At 46.8% G+C, this 18,531-nt stretch overlaps 2 protein-coding genes across 2 annotated transcripts in view; one reads left to right on the top strand and one right to left on the bottom strand.

Annotated features, from left to right (window-relative positions):
• CHAF1A (chromatin assembly factor 1 subunit A) overlaps positions 1 to 13,264 on the top strand; it is a gene marked incomplete at its 5' end in the record, with an annotated part of 15,667 nt that extends 2,403 nt beyond the window's left edge. The window contains 12 exons of the mRNA XM_009284079.1: positions 1,636 to 1,692; positions 3,816 to 4,057; positions 4,646 to 4,706; positions 5,242 to 5,310; positions 5,739 to 5,962; positions 6,478 to 6,646; positions 6,855 to 6,935; positions 7,021 to 7,110; positions 7,344 to 7,605; positions 8,227 to 8,714; positions 11,011 to 11,104; positions 12,596 to 13,264. Of these exons, the coding sequence (XP_009282354.1) occupies positions 1,636 to 1,692; positions 3,816 to 4,057; positions 4,646 to 4,706; positions 5,242 to 5,310; positions 5,739 to 5,962; positions 6,478 to 6,646; positions 6,855 to 6,935; positions 7,021 to 7,110; positions 7,344 to 7,605; positions 8,227 to 8,714; positions 11,011 to 11,104; positions 12,596 to 12,693 (1,935 nt within the window). The remainder of the gene's footprint in view (positions 1 to 1,635; positions 1,693 to 3,815; positions 4,058 to 4,645; positions 4,707 to 5,241; positions 5,311 to 5,738; positions 5,963 to 6,477; positions 6,647 to 6,854; positions 6,936 to 7,020; positions 7,111 to 7,343; positions 7,606 to 8,226; positions 8,715 to 11,010; positions 11,105 to 12,595) is intronic.
• A 357-nt stretch (positions 13,265 to 13,621) lies between these two features.
• On the bottom strand, positions 13,622 to 18,470 carry UBXN6 (UBX domain protein 6). The gene is made up of 10 exons (XM_009284055.2): positions 18,320 to 18,470; positions 17,918 to 17,979; positions 17,630 to 17,761; positions 16,940 to 17,037; positions 16,462 to 16,537; positions 16,291 to 16,375; positions 15,808 to 16,027; positions 15,571 to 15,701; positions 14,770 to 14,915; positions 13,622 to 14,240 (listed from the first exon to the last, which is right to left on the bottom strand). Exons 1-10 carry the CDS (start codon positions 18,402 to 18,404, stop codon positions 14,112 to 14,114), a joined length of 1,164 nt encoding a protein of 387 aa, XP_009282330.1. The 5' UTR covers positions 18,405 to 18,470; the 3' UTR covers positions 13,622 to 14,111.
• Positions 18,471 to 18,531: the final 61 nt, after the last annotated feature.

Raw genomic sequence — 18,531 nt, 5'->3', positions numbered from 1 at the left:
AACAACCCCAGTTCCCTCAGCCGCTCCTCATCAGACTTGTTCTCCAGACCCCTCACCAGCCTCGTTGCCCTTCTCTGGACACGCTCCAGCACCTCGACGTCCTTCTTGGAGTGAGGGGCCCAAAACTGAACACAGTATTTGAGGTGCGGCCTCACCAGTGCCGAGTACAGGGGCACGATCACTTCCCTACTCCTGCTGGCCTTCCTGCTACCTTTTAAGGTAGCAGGCTTAGGTAGATGGCTTAAAAGCCATCCTGAGCCTTTTAAGAAAGACTTTCACCAACTGTCCCCCCAGGGTTTAAGGAGAGACTGTCCCACAGGTGGGAAAAAAACCTCACTGGCCTGGAGGAGGTATGGATGAGTTAGCTGGGGCTTGGAGCTTACGATGTGACAGGTCTTCCATTTCTTCTACTGCGTGCTTATCAAGGAAGAAAACGATCAATTTTTATACTGTTAAAACTTGCAATCTTTCATCTCTAAAACAAATGCACAAACTCAAGCAGGCATGAAGTACTTCCAGTGTAGCAGAGCAAACAAAAAAAAAAAAAAGTACTTGAGTCCTGATGTAATATGATAATGCAAACAAGTTATTGGTTTCCCATGGCGTGAAATAAGGTAGGAACAGCTCAGGTGCTGCTTGCCAAAATGGGACGTCTGCACCTCGACCTGTGCTGCTGTCCGTCCTGGCATGTTTGTTTTCCTCGGTGGAAACAGCTCTGATAAACTAAAGCTCCCAGTTGAAAGAACTCTTATTTTGTGTCAGATAAATACAGAATCTCCTGATACAGCTTTGCACCGTGTAAACTTAAATGTCTGTGAGTATAGAAAATAAAGCAGTTGGTCTGTGTTAGGCTGTCGATCACAGGGATGGACACGGTACCTTATACTGCGAATGGCGGGAGAAGGAAGAGGGGGATACAAGAAACTGAGCCGTAGTGTGCCGAAATATTGACAAATTAAGCCTTTGACCAGTCTATGAACAATGCTCTTAAACATAAAATACCTTTTTTCCCCCCTGTAAATAACAGCTTTAAGAGAAATGAGAAGCGTGACCTGTTGGGAACTTAGGGTTGATGCGCTGATACTAGTGGAAGAGCAAGAGGGCTGTGATTACAAGAAGAAACGGTGTTAAAATAAGGGTAACAGTCCTTGTATTCAGGAAGCTATATCTAAATATCATAGCAAGAGTAAGTGGTAGGATGCAAAAAAAAAAAAAAGTTCGACTCGAAGGAAGCGACCTTGCTGTAATTAAATGTCCTCTGTTGTGCCGTCGTGATTCGGAGCAGCCCCAGCTTCTGTTTGTTCTTCTGCACGTGATAGTCCCTTGCAAATGACGCATCAGAACTGGGTAGACTAGCGGGATTTGTTTATGCAAAACTTAGTAACACGAGGACTTAATGTAAACTGAAGCATTTAGATGTATTCAGGCTTCAGTGGAAATCGGGGAGGTTAGATATGCTTGAGCCGTGTTCTTACATCCTATACTGAAGGAATACTTAAGTTGCTGAATATACTAATCGGCCAGAACAATGTTAATATAATTCAGGCGAAGCTTGCTGTTCTTTTAGTAAGAGTTCTAGTGCCTCATGGAAAGGGAATGATGTAGATCTCTAAAACTTGCATTTTGTAATTCCAGGTATCTCAGAAATTCCACAAAAGTTCGGCAGAGAAGGAGAAGCTGAGATTGCAAAGAGTAAGGCATTTTCACTGACATAGAAAGTTAACCTGCTGTGCTTTTGCATTGAATAGTAAGCAAAGCCCTTTGCATTTCATCTTAGTCCACTTAGAACATCTCTTTTCCTGGTTTTCCTCACTGATGAATATGGAAGAATCTTAATGCATGCAGTTAAAGTACTTGGCTTGTTCCAGAGCTTCTTAATGCATACGTAATGAAGTGTGGGTGGCCTGCACTGCATTTCTGTGCACTTTGGTAAGAGATTAAGAAACTGTAAATGTTGCTGACTGCTTGTCAAAATGCTTTCGAGAACTTTTTTCAAACCCTTCCTGAGAGGGTGGGTGCAGCCTGCTAAGTGGACAGATACAAGTGAAATCTTTAAGAGCCTTCTATTTAGGGCTGGTTCCTGCTTCGCCGTTCTCACCCTTCCCCCTTTTAAGCCGCAAAACGTAGGGCCTGCTCCTCATTAATAAGTGAGGCAAATGGGCCGCTGCGTTTATGGCTTGCTGAAGAACCCGTTGGATGTCGCTGCTGGAAGCGCTCAGGCGCCGGTCTCTGTTTGCTTGAATTTAGCTAGTCAGCAAACTCTGTTCCGTAACAAAACGGCGGCGCGATAATTTTGCTGCCCGTTCTGCTTTCAGTCCTAAAATGCTAAATAGAAGGGGGGCTGATGGATCACATGGAGTTCTTGAACAGTCAGTGCTGTATGAGTGGGCTTTGCCTGCTGGAAAACCGGGTGTTATTTTAACTGCAGTTGGGAAGGCCTGTGCTTCTGAATTCTTATTGTGTTTCTTAGTAACTAGTTTATAAAGTTGGGAGGGGACTGTTGTGTGTTTTTATATAAGCTGTATGTGGCTGAGCCTGCTCCCGAGATGCTTGCTTTTTACAGTGCCCCATATAGAAGTCCAATCTGTTGTGTTCTTCCATTCTACATGTATGTTAAAAATAGCAGTAATGTGAGGGAGAGATGAGAATGGAAGCTTTATTATGCTAAAAATTAAATAGACCCGCCAATCTTGCTGTTAACTTCACACCATTTTCCAAACTGCTCAGTGGATTTTCGCTGATTACCATGACTCAGTTCTGACAATATTGGGTTTTTACCATTGGCACCATTTTGTGTGTTGGTTGCCTTCTGCAGTTATTTGTACGTTGTGACACTGTTCAGTATAGTCTTGATGTTGCCAAGAAGAGATGTGGCATAAATAAAACAAAACTGAAAATACACAGTGAGGATACTTGTGTGTCTGAGCACAGACATACCCTGGTTTCTTGGTGAAGTCACCAGTGCCTACAACGTAGGGAAGATGCCTTTCTTGAATTTGTCGTTCCACGCTCTCCTTTATGCGTCAGTCGACCCATAATGAGAATTTCAGTTGCCTTGGGAGGAAATACTGTGAACAGCAACATTTTCAATGTAATCTTCCCCCCATAGTGCCCCTTTAAATAAGCTTAGAGGGCCTGGTGTTGTCTGGTTATCTGACATGGACTAACACAAGTGACAATGTTTTTTGCGAGCTCCGGGTCTTATAAAGCAGCTGCACAATCCGGAGTTTGGAGACTCGCACTACTGCCTGAGGTAGTGGGAAAAACATCGTCAGAAAATCCTAATGGGTTTATAATGCAAAATCAGATCAAATTCGCTTTTCAAACTTATACCATGGTAGCCCCACATCGATGCAAAGGATGAAAGCTTAGCTCATGAGAGATGTATTTCCAAAGAAAGTATTTTTGAAACAATCTGAAATCTTAAATTTAAAAATAACTTTTTAAAATTCCCATATAATTTTCCAGAGTGCTACACTGGTAATGAAGATGACTCAAATATGAAGCAAGTAGAATACAAAGCTTTCCTTGATGCTTAGAAAATGGAAACGCCTCCATTTGTTAGGAGAAAAGAGCAATTAATGCCTTCAGAGAGGCAGTACGAGGTAGCTCAGCTGGCTGAGGCAACCGGTTAATAACCTTGTGTCCTCTGATAGCTAGAGACAATGCTGCAGGTCAAGCACTGGGTGGGTGCAAGAATCTACTCTAGTATCTCAGCCGAAAAAATGGAGTCCTTGTTTTACTCAAGTTTTTATGCCAGCAGCTATTACTGTGTACAAAAAGACAACTTGCTTAATGGCTTGTTTCTGAACCAGGATCAGGAGCGTGCAGACAAGCTGCAGAAACTGCAAGCAGAAAGGGAGGAAAAGGGAAGGCTGAAAGAAGAAGCGAAAGCCGCAAAAGAGCGAGCCAAGGAGGAGGCGAAGAAGAAGAAAGAAGAAGAGAAAGAGTTGAAAGAGAAAGAAAGGAGAGAAAAGAAAGAAAAAGAAGAAAAGGAAAAAGCTGAGAAGCTGAGAGTGAAGGAGGAGAAACGCAAGGAGAGGCAGGAAGCTTTAGAGTAAGTGGCTTGGTTTCTGCAGGTCCTGGGGAGTAACGTGTAGTGACGTGAGCACCTTTCCATACCCACCTTAACCGCCCCTTCTAGAGGCTATACTGGTCAAACAGCACGTGCCTCTGTCATGGGATATATTTTAAGCGCTTGAAAGACTCTGTACACCAGACCCTGGTCTCGGCAGTACTTTTTGCTTGCAGGCTGACCTGGGCTTCTGAAATGGCTGAAAAGAGCTGTCATGCTCCACTTCATGACCAGTCTTGCTTGTACTTTTGCAGTTTGCTGGCACTGGTGCCCTGTCTGTTGAGGAAGTCGCTTGTAACTTGATAATAACATCAATACCCTTTCCTGGTATTGAGGGAAGGAAACTTGAAGCAGCCTAGCTACTTTGTGGCTAAAACAGGTCAATATTTGCTCTAGAAGGAATTGAGTCTTCTGTAGGCTTAACCAAGTGTGGTCCTTGACTGAATGAATAGACTGTCTTCTTGCTTAGCATGATAGGGTCTTAGTCAAAGTCTGGGGCTTCTCACCTCTTCCTCGGTGCAAACAAACACCTCGTGATTTGTGACAGTTAACATGGACTTTATATTAAAGGGCAAAACTCGAGGAGAAGAGAAAGAAAGAAGAGGAGAAACGGTTAAGAGAGGAGGAAAAGGTAAATGCTTTCTCTAGCTTGTCTCTGACTTCTGCTACGGTGAAACGATGTTAATGGGCTTCCTGGGACCCTGCCAACGGCTGCTGAGCTGTTTACGACGGGGCTCCTGCAGTTCTCCAGGCAGTGCACCCTGCCTTGGTGCCCCTCTCGAGGTCATGCCACTTGGGAGCGCGCGTGTCCATTTGGGATGCAGCCTGTCCAGTCTGATCTGGTGGTGCTGTATCGTGCCAGGTTTCTTGTCTGTTACTTTCGTACATGTTGGTGTCTCTGCTTTTACCTGTCGGAGTCTTTTCTGCATTTGTTTTTTCAATGTCCATGTGTGAACTCTGTCCTTTGTCTTAGCAATGACACTGGAATCCACATAGTTATGTTAGAAGACAATTTTTTTTTTGTTGAGTTACAGGAGCTGGTAGATAACTGAACTTTGCTTTATACCTCACTAGATTTGAAGTTGGGTCATGCATGAGCTCACCTTGAATTAGAAGGCCTTGTCCTACCTTTGTGTTTATAATTTGCATTTTGATTCTGATTTCAGCGTATTAATGCACAGAAAGCAGAAATTACGAGGTTCTTCCAGAAACCAAAGACTCCACAAGCCCCGAAGGTGAGGTATTGCTGTTCCTGTGTTTTGTTGGTCTTCCATTAGTTGTCTTCTAACAAAGACGCTGATTTCCTTCTGATCTGTCCTTTAGAGCTTCTTAGGTGGACAAAGCATTAGTATTTCTTACTTCCTAATTTCAAAAGTGTAAAGGATTTAAAAAAAAAAAAATTAAAAAAATCTGTGACCAGAGCAGACTACAAAAGAAGTTCGTAGTTGCTTCAGTAAAAATCTCAGCTCTGTCTTCTGCTGCATTGGCTTGTAAAGACTTAGATTCCCTTGAGATCATCTGGAGTCTCAAATAGGAAGGGCTCAACCTAAATTTTCACTCAAACATCAGCACCTGGTATTGAGGTTTGTTATATATCTTGAATGTGTTGGTACTGCGGTTTCTCAGGTGTTCAGGCCCTAACGATCCTCACTTAATATTTCAGATTCTTGCTGGCTCCTGTGGAAAGTTTGCTCCTTTTGAAATTAAGGAGAACATGGTCTTAGCTCCCCTCTGTCGTATTGCCCTGGATCCAGACTTCTTAGAACAGCTGGATAAGCTCCTCCGTGCACAGAATAGCGAAGTTTCTTTCTTGAGGGATCTAAAGTGTCGTAAACCACGTAAAACTGGACCTACTTTTGTCAGTAACAGTGCCGACATAGTAAACAGGTTAGTCTGCGTTTTGGGGGGTTTCTTCACTTTTTTTTTTTATATAATGAACTGCAGAATGGTTTCAAGGTAGTCTTATTCTAATATTGGAGATGATGGAAAGATGGAGCTTTTCTTTTGAGTACTCATTTTGTGTGAGAATCGTTTCCACGGGGAGCGGTACGTTACGGTGTGGATTTCCTTCATTCCATACAAGGCTTCTCAAACCCTTCTCCGCAGGGAATCTTGTGCTTCAGGCAGCTGCCTTTCAGCACTGGACACTACTGGCCCTTAGCGGTGTTTGTCTTCGACAGTTTTAAAAAGTAAACGTACCGATAGCTAAAACAGAGGTGCTGTTAAGGAGGGAGGTGGCTTGTCTGGAGCTCATGTTCTTGCAGGAGAATTGGGAGAGCCTGTTCTAATGAACTCAGGCTCTGGGTTGGTATTGTGGCCAAACTGAAGTTTTCTATAAGACGTTTTCCTGAGCAGCAGGGGAGTGTTCTGTAAGGACTGAAGATGGTCTCTTGTTTTAACAGTGACGTGGTGGTAGTGGATAACTGCAAAACAGATGCTGTTCCTGAAAGGGGGAAATTCGGTAGGATGAAACTTCTGCAGTTTTGTGAGAATCACCGTCCTGCATACTGGGGCACGTGGAACAAGAAAACCACTATGATCCGTCCCAGGAATCCCTGGTCAAAGGACAGTGTAAGCACCTCACAGGCAGTGTAGCTGGATTCTTTTCTTTCTTTATGCTCTCGAAGTGGGTACGCGGTTGGCCGAGTTCACTTGTTCTCTGGGATTTCTGGCCCACTTGCATGTTTCCCTCTTGCTACTGAGTTTTGAAACCCAGAATGGGGTCTGGTGTCATGCTCTCAAATTATTTACAGAACTGGCATGTTGGCATTTCTTCTAGAAAATACTGGACTACGAAGTAGATAGTGATGAAGAATGGGAAGAGGAGGAACCGGGCGAAAGTCTCTCCCATAGTGAAGGGGTAAGGACTCCGCATGCTGAAAAACAGCTTTCTGAACCAATTGCACTTGTCGGTGTAATTTCTAATAAGCAGAGTTTATTTTTAGGATGATGAAGAGGAGGGAGAGGATGAAGATGATGACGATGGGTTTTTTGTACCCCATGGGTACCTATCTGAAGATGAAGGAGTGACAGAAGTAAGTGAACCGGGTGTCACTGGATTTCCGTCTCTGTTTCCAATGAATCGTGTCATAAATATTGGCAGATGAAGAAAGCATGTAGTCTTGATAGTGATGTAATTCATCTCGGATCTGCACGGTTCAGGAGCAGACTTCTGTAGCTCAGGGAACATGATAAAAAGCTGCGTTTAAAAAAGCTTTTGTTTTCCCTGGAATGGATGTCTCGAGTTCTTTCTCGCCTGTGGCTTTAGGAGTGCGATCCAGAGAATCAGAAGGTTCGTCAAAAGCTGAAAGCGAAGGAGTGGGACGAACTGATGGCCAAGGGGAAGAGGTTCCATGTTCTACAGCCTGTGAAAATTGGCTGCGTCTGGGAAAGTGCAGAAAATGACAGCAGCACGAATGCGGACCTAAAGGTTCTCCAGCAGTTCACAGCGTGTATCTTGGATTCACCTGTTGCAGAGGAAGAACAGCAGATACAGAAGTGTAGTAAAAAAAGAGCGAAAGATCAGCAAAGTAAGACCTGAAGGGCTAAATAGTTGTACTTATGCGCTGTTGTACTCTGCTTTGGAAAGAATAGGGTTTTGTCTTGAGTGTCAAATTCAGAATGACCTGTTTACGACAAGTCTGAAATCCAAGGAATCTCAGAGTTCTTGGAAAGGAGCCTTCCAGCATTGTGTCTGGTACGGCCTTCGTTACGCTCTCCAAAACCTCTTGCTCTAGATAATCTGGGAAATAAAGCCAAGAAGAATTCAGTAGACTCAGATTTAGGACTGCGGCTGGTTACTGGAAGTGCTTGAGCCCACCGACCAGTTTATTGTTCAGGGAGAGAGGATTTAGTTTGTGTGACAGGTTTCAGTACTGAGTATCTCCTGTACCTGATTAACACAAGGATGTGAATGATGCACGTAAAGGCTAGAACAGGGGTTGAAGCTTTCACTTCAGGGTGGTGGTGTTACTGGGGGTGGCTTTTCTACATCAAACTTAGCTCCTGTTACAATCCCATATCTAAAATTAATCTCAGCCTATCTGTCTTCTTTCTGGAGCGCGTGTACTGATCGGTTATGTCAGCCTGGCTTTTCTTGACCTTTGAACAGTTCTTCCCCACAACCTTTGTGCATCCTTTTTTCTCTGCAGTCCTTGGCCAGCTTCTGCCGCTGCTGCATGGCAACGTGAACGGGAGCAAAGTGATCATCCAGGAATTCCAGGAGTGCTGCCGGCAAGGACTGTTCAGTGATGTGACTGCAGCTGCCGACTGTAGCGACGCAAGCCCTGCGAGCCCCCACACCTCCCGGCCACAGACGCCTGTTGGCGAGGACAGCGGTGTCCCTTCCAAAGCCAGGCTAAAGCGAATCATTTCTGAGAACTCTGTGTACGAGAAGAGACCTGAATATAGGATGTGCTGGTACGTCCACTCGGAGGTGCTGAAGAGTTTTGATCAAGAGCATCTCCCTGTCCCTTGTCAATGGAACTACGTCACGCAAGTCCCTTCTTCGGGGAAGGAGGAGGGTGGCAGCGTGCCAGGCGTGGCCGTCCTGCAGACCGCCCCCACGTCGGTAAAGAGGAAGTCCACCGGCAGCATGTCCATCACGAAATTCATGAAAAGGCCTCGGGATGCTGAACAGGTGAGCTCCTTTCGTGGTGCTCTTCCCCAGTAAAGAATGACGGGAACGTAGCTGCGCGTCTTCAGTAGGCGAGCGTCCTGGCATGCCTCCCAGATTGGCCTAGATCTGCCACGAGCAGAGTCAAAATATTAAGCTACAGATCTTCATACAAAAAGACCCTTTTTGTGGGGAAAGGAGTGAAATTATGTGACTCTAAAGAGATGGGTTTCTTTTGTCTCTCCAGCTTGGACTGTCTATTCTATTTGAAATGTTGCTCTCCTGCTGTTCTTCCATTTTTCTGCTATTTGGCAGTGATTGCATCCAAGCTGTGAATAGTTTCTGAGTGTCTGCTTGGCCTTGGTTTTACAGCTGTATATAATTTGTATGCAGGTTTTTATGTGTGTGTATGGCTGCCAGATGTATAGCCTGAGCTGGCGGCTTACATCAGTTGCATGTGTACAGATTAAATGTGGTTCGTAAGTGCTGCAACTCAACCCATAATAGTCTGTAAAGTCTCCGGCTTATACTGTCATACATAATGCTGAATTTCAAGAGCTGGTTTAAAAAAAAATAATAATAATAATTCATAGAAACAAAATGAGATGGATTTGGAGTAGTTGCTACTCCAGCTCTGAGCTTTGTTGTGGTCTTCTGTTGTTTGCTTCTGCTTTTCGGGGTAACCACAAGTAGTATTAAGAGCTTAATCATCCAAAAGGATGACTCAAAACTATGTTGTCGGTGCTTTAGCTGTGTGATGCTCTGTGCCTTTGAGACAGTGAGGCTTTAGGTCCTGAAGCTTGGCGTTATCAACTGTTTGCTTCCAAACCTACAGGTAGGACAGGGTTTGCACTGTCAGTGGACTTATTCCTCATCCCCTGTGGACAAGGGGGAGGAAAGAGGCCTCAGACAAGGCTTTTTATGCTTCCTCTTCCCGCTTTATTCTTGGCTTTATTGGCTTTTCTGCTGAAAAATCTCCGCGTTCAAGTATTGATAGGGATCAGAGACTTGTGAGAAGCTGTTCAGCCCCCAAACTCCATCTGCTTGGGTTTTTTCCTTATACACTAAAGGCAGGCAGGGATAAAATCTCTGCTTGGCACCCACTGCAAGTTCTGCATATAACCGACTGCTTGAGCAGAAATAGCGAAACAAAGGCTTTTAGTAGCATTACATCACCAACCTGAATTCCTCAAAGCTCTCGAAAGCATCTTAAAGCTGCCCTTGTGAGGTGTGGCGCAGTGCAGCTGGGAGCAAAGGTGTCAGAGCCCTGAAGGCCTTTCATGCCTGACGTCTAAATCAGCACCGCTCAGGTATTGCGATCCCATCCTTCCTGTTGAGCGAGGCTGGAGCTTGGGCAGAGCCTCGGAACCATTGGTAGGTGAAGGCTGCCAGGTTCTCTACCCCTGGCACGTGTTACTCTGCCATGAAGCTCGCGCCAAGGCTCGTGTAAGTAAAGGTGCTCTTACATAAACTGTGGAGAGAGAAGAACTCGGTACTGAAGTGGGCAGTACCTGCACACGTGTAGGAGGGGAATGCTTAATCTGAGAACTGTGACTTTAATGAAAGATTTAAATTGAAAATTTCTTCTCTTGGAACAGCTTGTGGCGGGTGGGGGCCAGGTTCTAGGTCTGAGATTTTCATTCCACAGTTCCAGTTGGGGGGGGGGGAACCAAACAGCTGTTCAGTGCTGGGCAACTTCAGTTTGTATCACTCCTCGTATTCGTTTTCTCAATGCGAAACGAGTAGTTTGTGCTGCTCCCATGGCAGAGAATAGGGTCACCAAGGGAAGAACTGCCACCCCTCCCTGAAGAAAAGCTAGTTGGCAAAGATGGGGAGGAGTCGGGAGGAGAACACGCTTCAAACTTGACAAGCAAAAGTCATTTTCCATCTTCAGAAGGAAGAAAGCATCCAAAATAATCAACAGAGGGGGGGGAGATTTCCCTTAAAAAAAAAAAAAACAACCCAAAAAAACCCCAACAAACCCAAGTCAGATTTCAATTAAGGTTTGAACTGACTTGTCGATGTGTAGGCTGTTCATGGCGTTGTGTAATAGTGAAACATCCTGGAGCAGAAGCGTGGTGTGCTTCCTGCTGTACGTGCCATTGCAGATGAGGCCTTTTATCAAAAGCCAGTGTCTGTCGAAGCCAGGGGTTGCTTATTTTTCTTCCCTACAAATATGCCCGACTGATCAGACTGTGCTGTGAGCCCTAGTCGCGAGGAATGCCCACGGCAGTCCTTCACAGCACTGGCTGTGCTCGGTCTCGCACGTTGGCACCGTCAGCTTGCTGATACACGGCTGGTACCTTTTTTTTCCCTTAAGGCTGAAGCCGCGGAGATGGATGGATTTCAGGCAGACACCGAGGAAGATGAGGAAGATGACGACTGCATGATTGTGGATATCCAGCCGGTCAAAGGTGGGAAAATAAATTGATAGTCTCTCGGCAGATGCTCGCTCCCCCGAGGGAGGGTACGACAGAGTGGGAACAGTGTGTGGCTAAGCCTGTTGCAGTTTTCCTGCCAATTTTTTCACCAAGCCTTGTGCTCTTCTCTCTACGTGTTTTATTCTAGGTACTTCTCTGCTTTTTATGTTTTATGCTAGATGCTTCTTTGCTATTTACAGTCTTCTCTAACCTGCTCTTGCCCTTTCTCCCCTTCTTCCTCTCATCGACTAAATAGCTCAAGGTACTTGTGACTAGCGTTTGGCTGCCAGTCTTACCGGTTTTTTTTTCTGGTAAGAAAAGCGAATGTTGGGGTCAGTATCAGCAGATCCACTAACTATCGGTAAATGCTGCTGAGCAGGGCTGGTCTCTGGGGTGTGCGTGCTTCTGTTCAGAGCCCTTCCAGGACTGACAAGGTCTGGAGTGTAACTTCCCCTCTGCTGCCTCCTTGAAGTCTTTAGGTGCAGGCTGAATTGTCTGTTCTGAAGGAAGGAACAGCAGATAATAACCAAGCTCTCGGACGTTTGACAGGTGAGGGCTCTGATCAACACTTGGCTCTAGAATCTAAGCAGTTGCTTATATTTGTGTCCCAGTTATCCCTTGGGGAAGAGCTTTCAAAGCTCCACTGCTACAGCATATCCTTTCAGGCTATGAATTCGGAAACAGTGGGATGAGGGTGCGGAGCGGCCTCTTTCATCTCGGTGAGGTTTTAACTATACACACTTGATCATACAGATCAATGACAACACCAACCACATGATGTGCATTCAGCTCCTCCAAACCGCTTTCAAGACCTCCGAGCCCTTTCTTACTGCTCTCACAATAGAGCTCTTTCACAATGCTACTGGCACAACCTGAATTAAGGGAAGTGGGTTTTTTGTGTTGGGCAGCTCCTCTAATTGATAGATAAGGGCTCGTGCGTTTTCCCGAAGCCTTAAATTCTATAGAGTGTTTGACCCATTCTAGACATATCCGAGTTCTTTCTGTCTCAGCTGGTGCTACGTTCCTCCTCTCGCCTTCCGTAGCAGGCAATATAACTGTTTGACAAGAAGCTTTGCATTTAATCTTAAGCTGCTTTTGCTTATTACAAGACTGCAGTGAGATGAAAGCCTTGCTTCAGGTTTGTAACCTCTTGTTCCGAGGACGGGGATGGTATTGGGTAGCCTGCCTTCCTCAGGCTTTGTTGACACATGCAGCTGTATTTGTTTAAGTCTGCCCGAGTCTAAAGCACTGAAAAGATTATGAAGATCCTTTTTACGGTTGAAGTAATTTTATTCTGGATTGATGCTAATCCAATATTAAAACCAGTTTTTAAATAGTATTGAAAAGGAGACTTGCAACAGATATGGGCAGACAAGCTAAGACAGATAAAGCATATAGTAGTCAAATTCTACTAGATTCACGAGGATGTTTAAAAAAGCAAAAAAAAAAAAAAAACCCCAAACCACCACATTTTCTACTTTGCAGATTCTACATTGGCAGTTACTGAAACACCTTCAGAATCCAGCGGCACAAGAGCTGCTCACCAGGACGCCAGCATGGTCAGCCCATCTAATACAGTTTGAGACTTAAATGCCTACTAACTTCTCTGTATGTATGTAGAATGAGGTAGAAAATTTTAAACCTTGTGTATCTTTGAACAAGATACTTGAAAGTATTCCATATTTCTTGTAAAGAGAAGACAGCACTTTGTTCTGCTTCAGACCAGATGGAAGCTTAAATTTTTAGTTCTAGTTTTTAGCTTAAAAAAATACTGCATATTAATCTGTCCTTAATAAAGCATTATTGAAATTTTGATACTTCTTTGTAATGGAAGGTATCTAAGTTATCTCTAAAACTAGTGGAGGGATTTTGAAATAAGCTTATTGTGATGCCACTGGCGGAATGACTCTGTTCATAATGTTGTATAGCATGGCCTTGGGTATAAATGATGTACAATTATATTTGAATTTATGCTATCTATATCATCCTGTTTGTGGTCTTACTTGCTACAGAGAACAGCAGCAGGGCTTTACCTTTGGAAAAGAAAAAGAAAATGCACCTTGTTTCTCCTATTTTGGGATAGGCCAGTATTAATTACGTATCAGGGGTAGATTATCGGTCTCCCGTGCTACGATAGAAGCTGTACGCATGAAAGCTGGTCTCTACCCCACAGAAAAACTTTAAGATTGAAGTATGAAGGACTGAACTAGCATCAAACTTTTTTACGTAACGAACCTGCTGGGGCTTTTAACTTTATATGGCTTGTGAGCTGATGAATTAGTTCCCTAAAATACTGGCTGCAGTTTGAGGCTTAATTGCTCGTGAGTGGGCGGCATAAATAGTTGTTGCCTGTTGTCAGCCTCCTGGTCTGTCCCTAGGTGCCATGAAGTGAAAAGGTGGGTAATGCCACAGCTGCACCAGTAACACCAGTGCCAGCCCCAGCACTGTCCGGAGCTCGCCTGCGCTTCAAACCTCTAAGAGCAATGCAATTCAAATAACTTCGAACAGAACTGAGTCTTTAAATATTCCATTTAATCAGAGTAAGCATAACTTTATCTAAATATATTCTCTCCAATAGGAGTTACGGTGCACACAGAAGCAAAAGGAGAAGCCGAGTTCTAAGCCCAGCCTGATATCCAGGCTCAATCGATTGGTAATCCAGCCTAGTACTAGCACCTAATCCCTCCTCCAAGGGAGGAGAGTGGTGCTTCATCATGGTCTTGGAAACACCTCAAGCAGTCACTGCTAGAACTTGGTTTTTAAAGCCATTCAGAGCAGTCCTGTGAGTGTCTTACTGGGCAAGACTGCCTTAGCGTGTGGCTACCGGAGTTGTGGAGGTGACCGCAAGGTTGGTGCGACATGGCAGAATCTAGACTCCCACTCTGCAGCGCTAAAACAAAAGTCATTTCTGAGGTCACGTAGCTGGAAGCTCCAACAGTCTGTCTGGGGAAAATGAGGGAACAGTCTAAAACCACCAGCACTGAATCCACTCCCCTTTATTTCATGACAGTGTCTGGACTCTGGAGAGAAGTTCTGGTTTCAGGGGGCTTGCTGGCTGCTCTTCTCCCGACGCCTGAATGTCTGCCATGACTGCTGCGTCCCAGGCGAGAGTCAGGAGGGCTGAGGGCACCTGGAACAGAAAAGGCTGTGTTATTAAGCTATGGCAATGTTATACTTTGACCTCATAACATGCTGCGTACGTTCACAGACCTGGAAAAACTTAGCAGGAGTACTTCAACTAAAAAGGACAAGCGTGGATTTCTGCGAGAAGCTCCTTAGGGGACGCTGCTTTGGGCTTTCTCTTGGTAGCCTTGTGCTAGAGCTGCGCTTGCCTCGCAGTTGCTGCCTTCCCTCTCTTCCCAGCGTGGATGCTAACCCTGTGACAGAGCTGCTGGCAACTACTGCAAGCTGCATTTCCTACAGGAGGGAGGTCCTTGCAGTTCCTCCCAGACAGACCTCCCGGCCTAGAGCTAGAAGCCTCCAAGCAGTGACTTCTTTGCTTGAAGTCACTTAAAAAGAAAAAGGGGCCAGAGCACAACTCACAGCACTGAGCAGAAGACACACAAACTTCTCTAAGTTATGAGCAGTAGGTGACTCTGACAACCTGAAGACCCCTGTGGAAGGTACCAGCTATCTTTTTTTTTTTTTTTTAAACTCACCAGCCCACATTCATTGAAGGCCAAATTCTCATCAGTCAGTTTGAGACCTCCGGGTCCCAACAGCTCAAAGGGCAGCCAGTCATCTCTGAGCGCTTCTCTCACAAAGCTGTAGAGCACAGATACCGATTCTCGTGCATAAAAAGTCCCTGCCATGAGAAAACAAGGTGAGATATTGAGAGAGAGTCTGGCATTTACCAAATCTAACCTTTTGTGGTAGGTTTCGTGGGGCTCACGCACTGATGCTAACTTTATGAACTACTTCAGTGACACAGAAACAGCCTGCTTCAGCTGAGAAGTATAAAAGCAGAATCCCCAAAGAAAAAAATATTACTTCAATTGGTGCAAGCCCCTGCCGGCCTGTAACAAAGAGTTGGGAAAGCCTGAAATGATTTCCAGAGTTCTACTGCAAAATTTGAAGAGGGTTGGTACTGTTGCATAGCCTGACGCCACACAGGCAACCTCCTGCTGGTTACTGTAACAAACTGCGCTAATGAGTCCAGCTTGCTCGCGGTAGCCTGGGAAGAGCACGCTTTAATTAACAGCGCCTTGAGATTCTTCCCTCTCCACTCAACCCTGGCTTCCAGTCCCAACCCTAGGCGGGTGGAGGGCTGGGAGACGGGAAGAGTTCTTAGAGAAACACTTCCCCACTCTGTTTGTGTGGGGTTTTTTTTTGTTGTTGTTGCTTTATTCTACCAGCTGTGTTCAGCACACCTCAAGCCTGCTTATTATTCAAGCTCTTGTGCCACAAGTATTCTCAGAAGCTTTTGGGGGTGCGCAAAGAAAGCGTAAGAAGTCTTCTACCTTGGAGGATGTATCCATCGGGAAACCGGACTCGCACCAGGGTGTAGTTGTACTTCCGCATTTCCCTTTGTTCTTCTTTCTCTCGCATGGCTCTTGTCCTCAGCATCGAAGCCTTCTCCACTGCTTCTGTCCTTTAGAGAGAGAGCAATTTTTTAGCATGAAGGAGAGGTACAGGACCCTCAGCTGGCACCGCGTGCCCCCCCGGGCAGTCAGGGCCCTCCTCCCAAGCCCGCTCACCGGAGCCGTTGCTCTCGTTTGATCTCTTCTGCAGTGAGGTTGTAAAAGTCGTTCGGCAGCTCAAACCGAGCAGCTTCAGGTGACGGTTTAAATACACAGAGCTGGCGATCTAGCTGGGCTCTGACAGGCTCAGAGCTTAAAAGCTGCTCTTTGTAGTCCTTGAGGTCTTCCAACTTGGTCAGCATTTCTTCCTTCAGTACGTAGTACTCCTCTGTGGTCTCTGCAACCAAAAGGACAGGATTTGAGTCTCGTTCTTTACATGAGTAACGTATGAAATATAAGGCCAAGGATCTCCAGAAAACGTAATGTCTTAACAGGGGAACCGCAGGGTGAGTGGCCGTTTCTGTTCCAGCCTTGGAGTAACAGCCTTCGTTACAGCCTGTGGAGCGCTCTCAGCAACCAAAGCTGCCTCGCTAGCCTCCCCTGGATGCCCCACTGCCACTCCAACTCCTGACTCCGGTTTAATACGCTTAGATTTCTTGCCTTGTCCTGGAACAGGCAGTGTTTTTGTCTCAAACCCGATAGCCTGGAAAAATCTGTGTATCCCTTCCAGGCAGCTTATCCTTTCCTGGAAGAAAAGGAAAGAATTTAGATGTAGTCTGCTCCAGGCAAGGACTTTCCTAGGCAGAGCACCTGCAGGAGTCTTGACCTCACCTGAAACACTTTGTTCTGCAGTTTGATTTTCCGGTACTTCTCCTCCTCTGGATGGAGATAGATGTTATCCAAGTATCTGCAGAAAGAGGAATGCACGGCATGGATCAAAGCAGGCACTTCAGGATGCGCTACCCCAAGGTGTAAGAGACTGAGAGACCTCACAGTATTTCTCGCAGATAAAAGAGCTGAAAAACTGAGGAAGGTAAAATACATCAGTGTTTCATGCCCGTGCCAGAAAGAAGATGGGGGGTGGCTGATCTCAACCAGCGGCTCCCAAACCTCTTGGACTAGCGGACCAACTCTTGAAACACCTCCAAGATGCTGACCTTTACTTCTTAACTAACAGTTAAGACCGTTGGGCTTCATTTTTTCTTCAGACTTTGCCTGGAGCACAGCAAGAAAATCCACCTGCCTGCTAGCCTTGCAGGGAAAGGGCGAGCTACCTCCGCCCTCGGTCCTACCAGCGCAGCCCGCTTACTTGGCCATGGTCTCCACGCCCACTCGTACTCTCTCCTGGTCCCTGTTAAAGGTGTGAATCTCCATGATCGAGGCAGCCACCGGGTCTACGGAGAAATACTGGGGGAGAAGGGAGAGAAGCTGGTCAGGGGGGAGCCGGCGGTACTCCGCACGAAGGGATGTGCGGGTCCGTTGTGGTTTAAGCCTGACCGTGGTGCTGAGCCAATGCTCGTTCCCCCTGCGGAGAGAACTGGAAGGGCAAAAGTGTGGGAGGGGAAACTACTTGTGGGTTGGGCTAAAGCCAGTTTAAGTAAAGCAAAAGCTCTGCGTGCAAGCAAAGCGAAGGAATTTATTCACTGCTTCCCAGTTTAGCCATTTCCAGTGTGTAATCAACACTGTTTTCATCACAAATCCAAAAGACGGCACCGTCCCAGCTGCCGTGAGGAAAATTAACCCTGTCCCAGCCAAAACCGGTACAAGGGCCAGAGTTCCCCGTCTCGGCATTTCCAGCAGGCCGAAGGGAGGGTGCTCGGACAGGCATTTGTACGTCTGCAGCGGGACGGAGTTGCCCTTTGGGAGGCGGTGGAGCTTTCACAGGGAGAAGGCGGAGGGTTGGAGAGGTCGCTGCTGCAGCGCTGGAAGGGACCCGCGCCACACGACGAGGTAAAACGGGAGGGAGGGACGCCCTGCAGCCGGCAGACGTGGCGCTTACCGACCGGATGGCTTCTCTGATGTGCTTTTCCTTCTTGTCTTTCCTTACAACTGCACCGGTCAACGGGCAAATGAAATAGACCCCTGAAACCGAGGGGGCAGCTGCCCCTTCCTGGTCTGGGGATGGGGGGTCCTAGAGAAGACAAAACCAGGCACCGAGCTGAACCCAGGAACGTTTTGGGGGGGTTTTTTTTTTTTTTTGGTTTTAAATACCCTGGCACGTCTGCGCAGGCCAGGGACGCGGCAGCACAGAAGGGTGCCCATCAGGGAACAGCCGCCTCTCTCCTACCTCTTCCTCCGCGGAGAGCCCTTTCTCGCTCGCAGCTGCCTCAGCCATCAGCTCTTTTCTCACTACGAGAGACGAACCCAGGTTACAGCGGCGGATTTGGGAGGGCTCCGGACCGCGCAGCGCCGCCCTGGGGAGGCGAACGCCTACCCGGGTGCTCCGTCCCCGGCCTGAGAGTCCACGGGTGAGCGTGACACCCCCCCACACCCCCATTTCTATGACACTCAAGCGGTCGCAGAAGCCAGCTGCGCCCCACAACGTCCTTGAGAGCCGCACCCGAGCAGTTACCGACCTGGGACCTCCCTCTCCGGGCTCAGCTTGGAGCTGTAACCGTCCCAGCCAGCCCGGCTGCCCCATCCCTACGCCAGCGCAGCAGCTTCCCCGCGTCCCTCGGCGAGCTCCTACCCTGGTTCTTGATGGCCTCCTGGGAGGAGGGCAGCTTGGCCTTGGGCTTCAGCTCCATCCGGGCCAGCGCCGCCGCCGCCGCCATCTGCGCTTCATCGGTCGGTGCCTGACGAGGTTTCGGCGCCGCTTCGGCTTTCGGCTTCTCCTTGGGGACCCTGGGCAGGACGGAGCGGCAGAGCTCGGGAGGAGACGGGCTCCGCCACCCCACTCCC

This window comes from Aptenodytes forsteri, unplaced genomic scaffold (genome assembly GCF_000699145.1).
Source record: "Aptenodytes forsteri isolate BGI_AS27 unplaced genomic scaffold, ASM69914v1 Scaffold471, whole genome shotgun sequence".
In the NCBI taxonomy this organism is placed as follows: Eukaryota; Metazoa; Chordata; class Aves; order Sphenisciformes; family Spheniscidae; genus Aptenodytes; species Aptenodytes forsteri.
The sequence above is the reverse complement of the archived record's forward strand: the minus strand, read 5'-3'. Positions and strand labels throughout refer to the sequence as shown.

Excerpts from the sequence above, each read along its gene's own strand:
- UBXN6 (XM_009284055.2), bottom strand. The coding sequence starts at position 18,404 with ATGGCGGCGGCGGCGGCGCTGGCCCGGATGGAGCTGAAGCCCAAGGCC. Across the intron at positions 16,538-16,939 it reads GGCGTGGAGACCATGGCCAA|ATACTTGGATAACATCTATC; the intron begins GTAAGCGGGCTG and ends CTCTTTCTGCAG. Across the intron at positions 16,028-16,290 it reads ACTGCCTGTTCCAGGACAAG|AGACCACAGAGGAGTACTAC; the intron begins GCAAGAAATCTA and ends TTTTGGTTGCAG.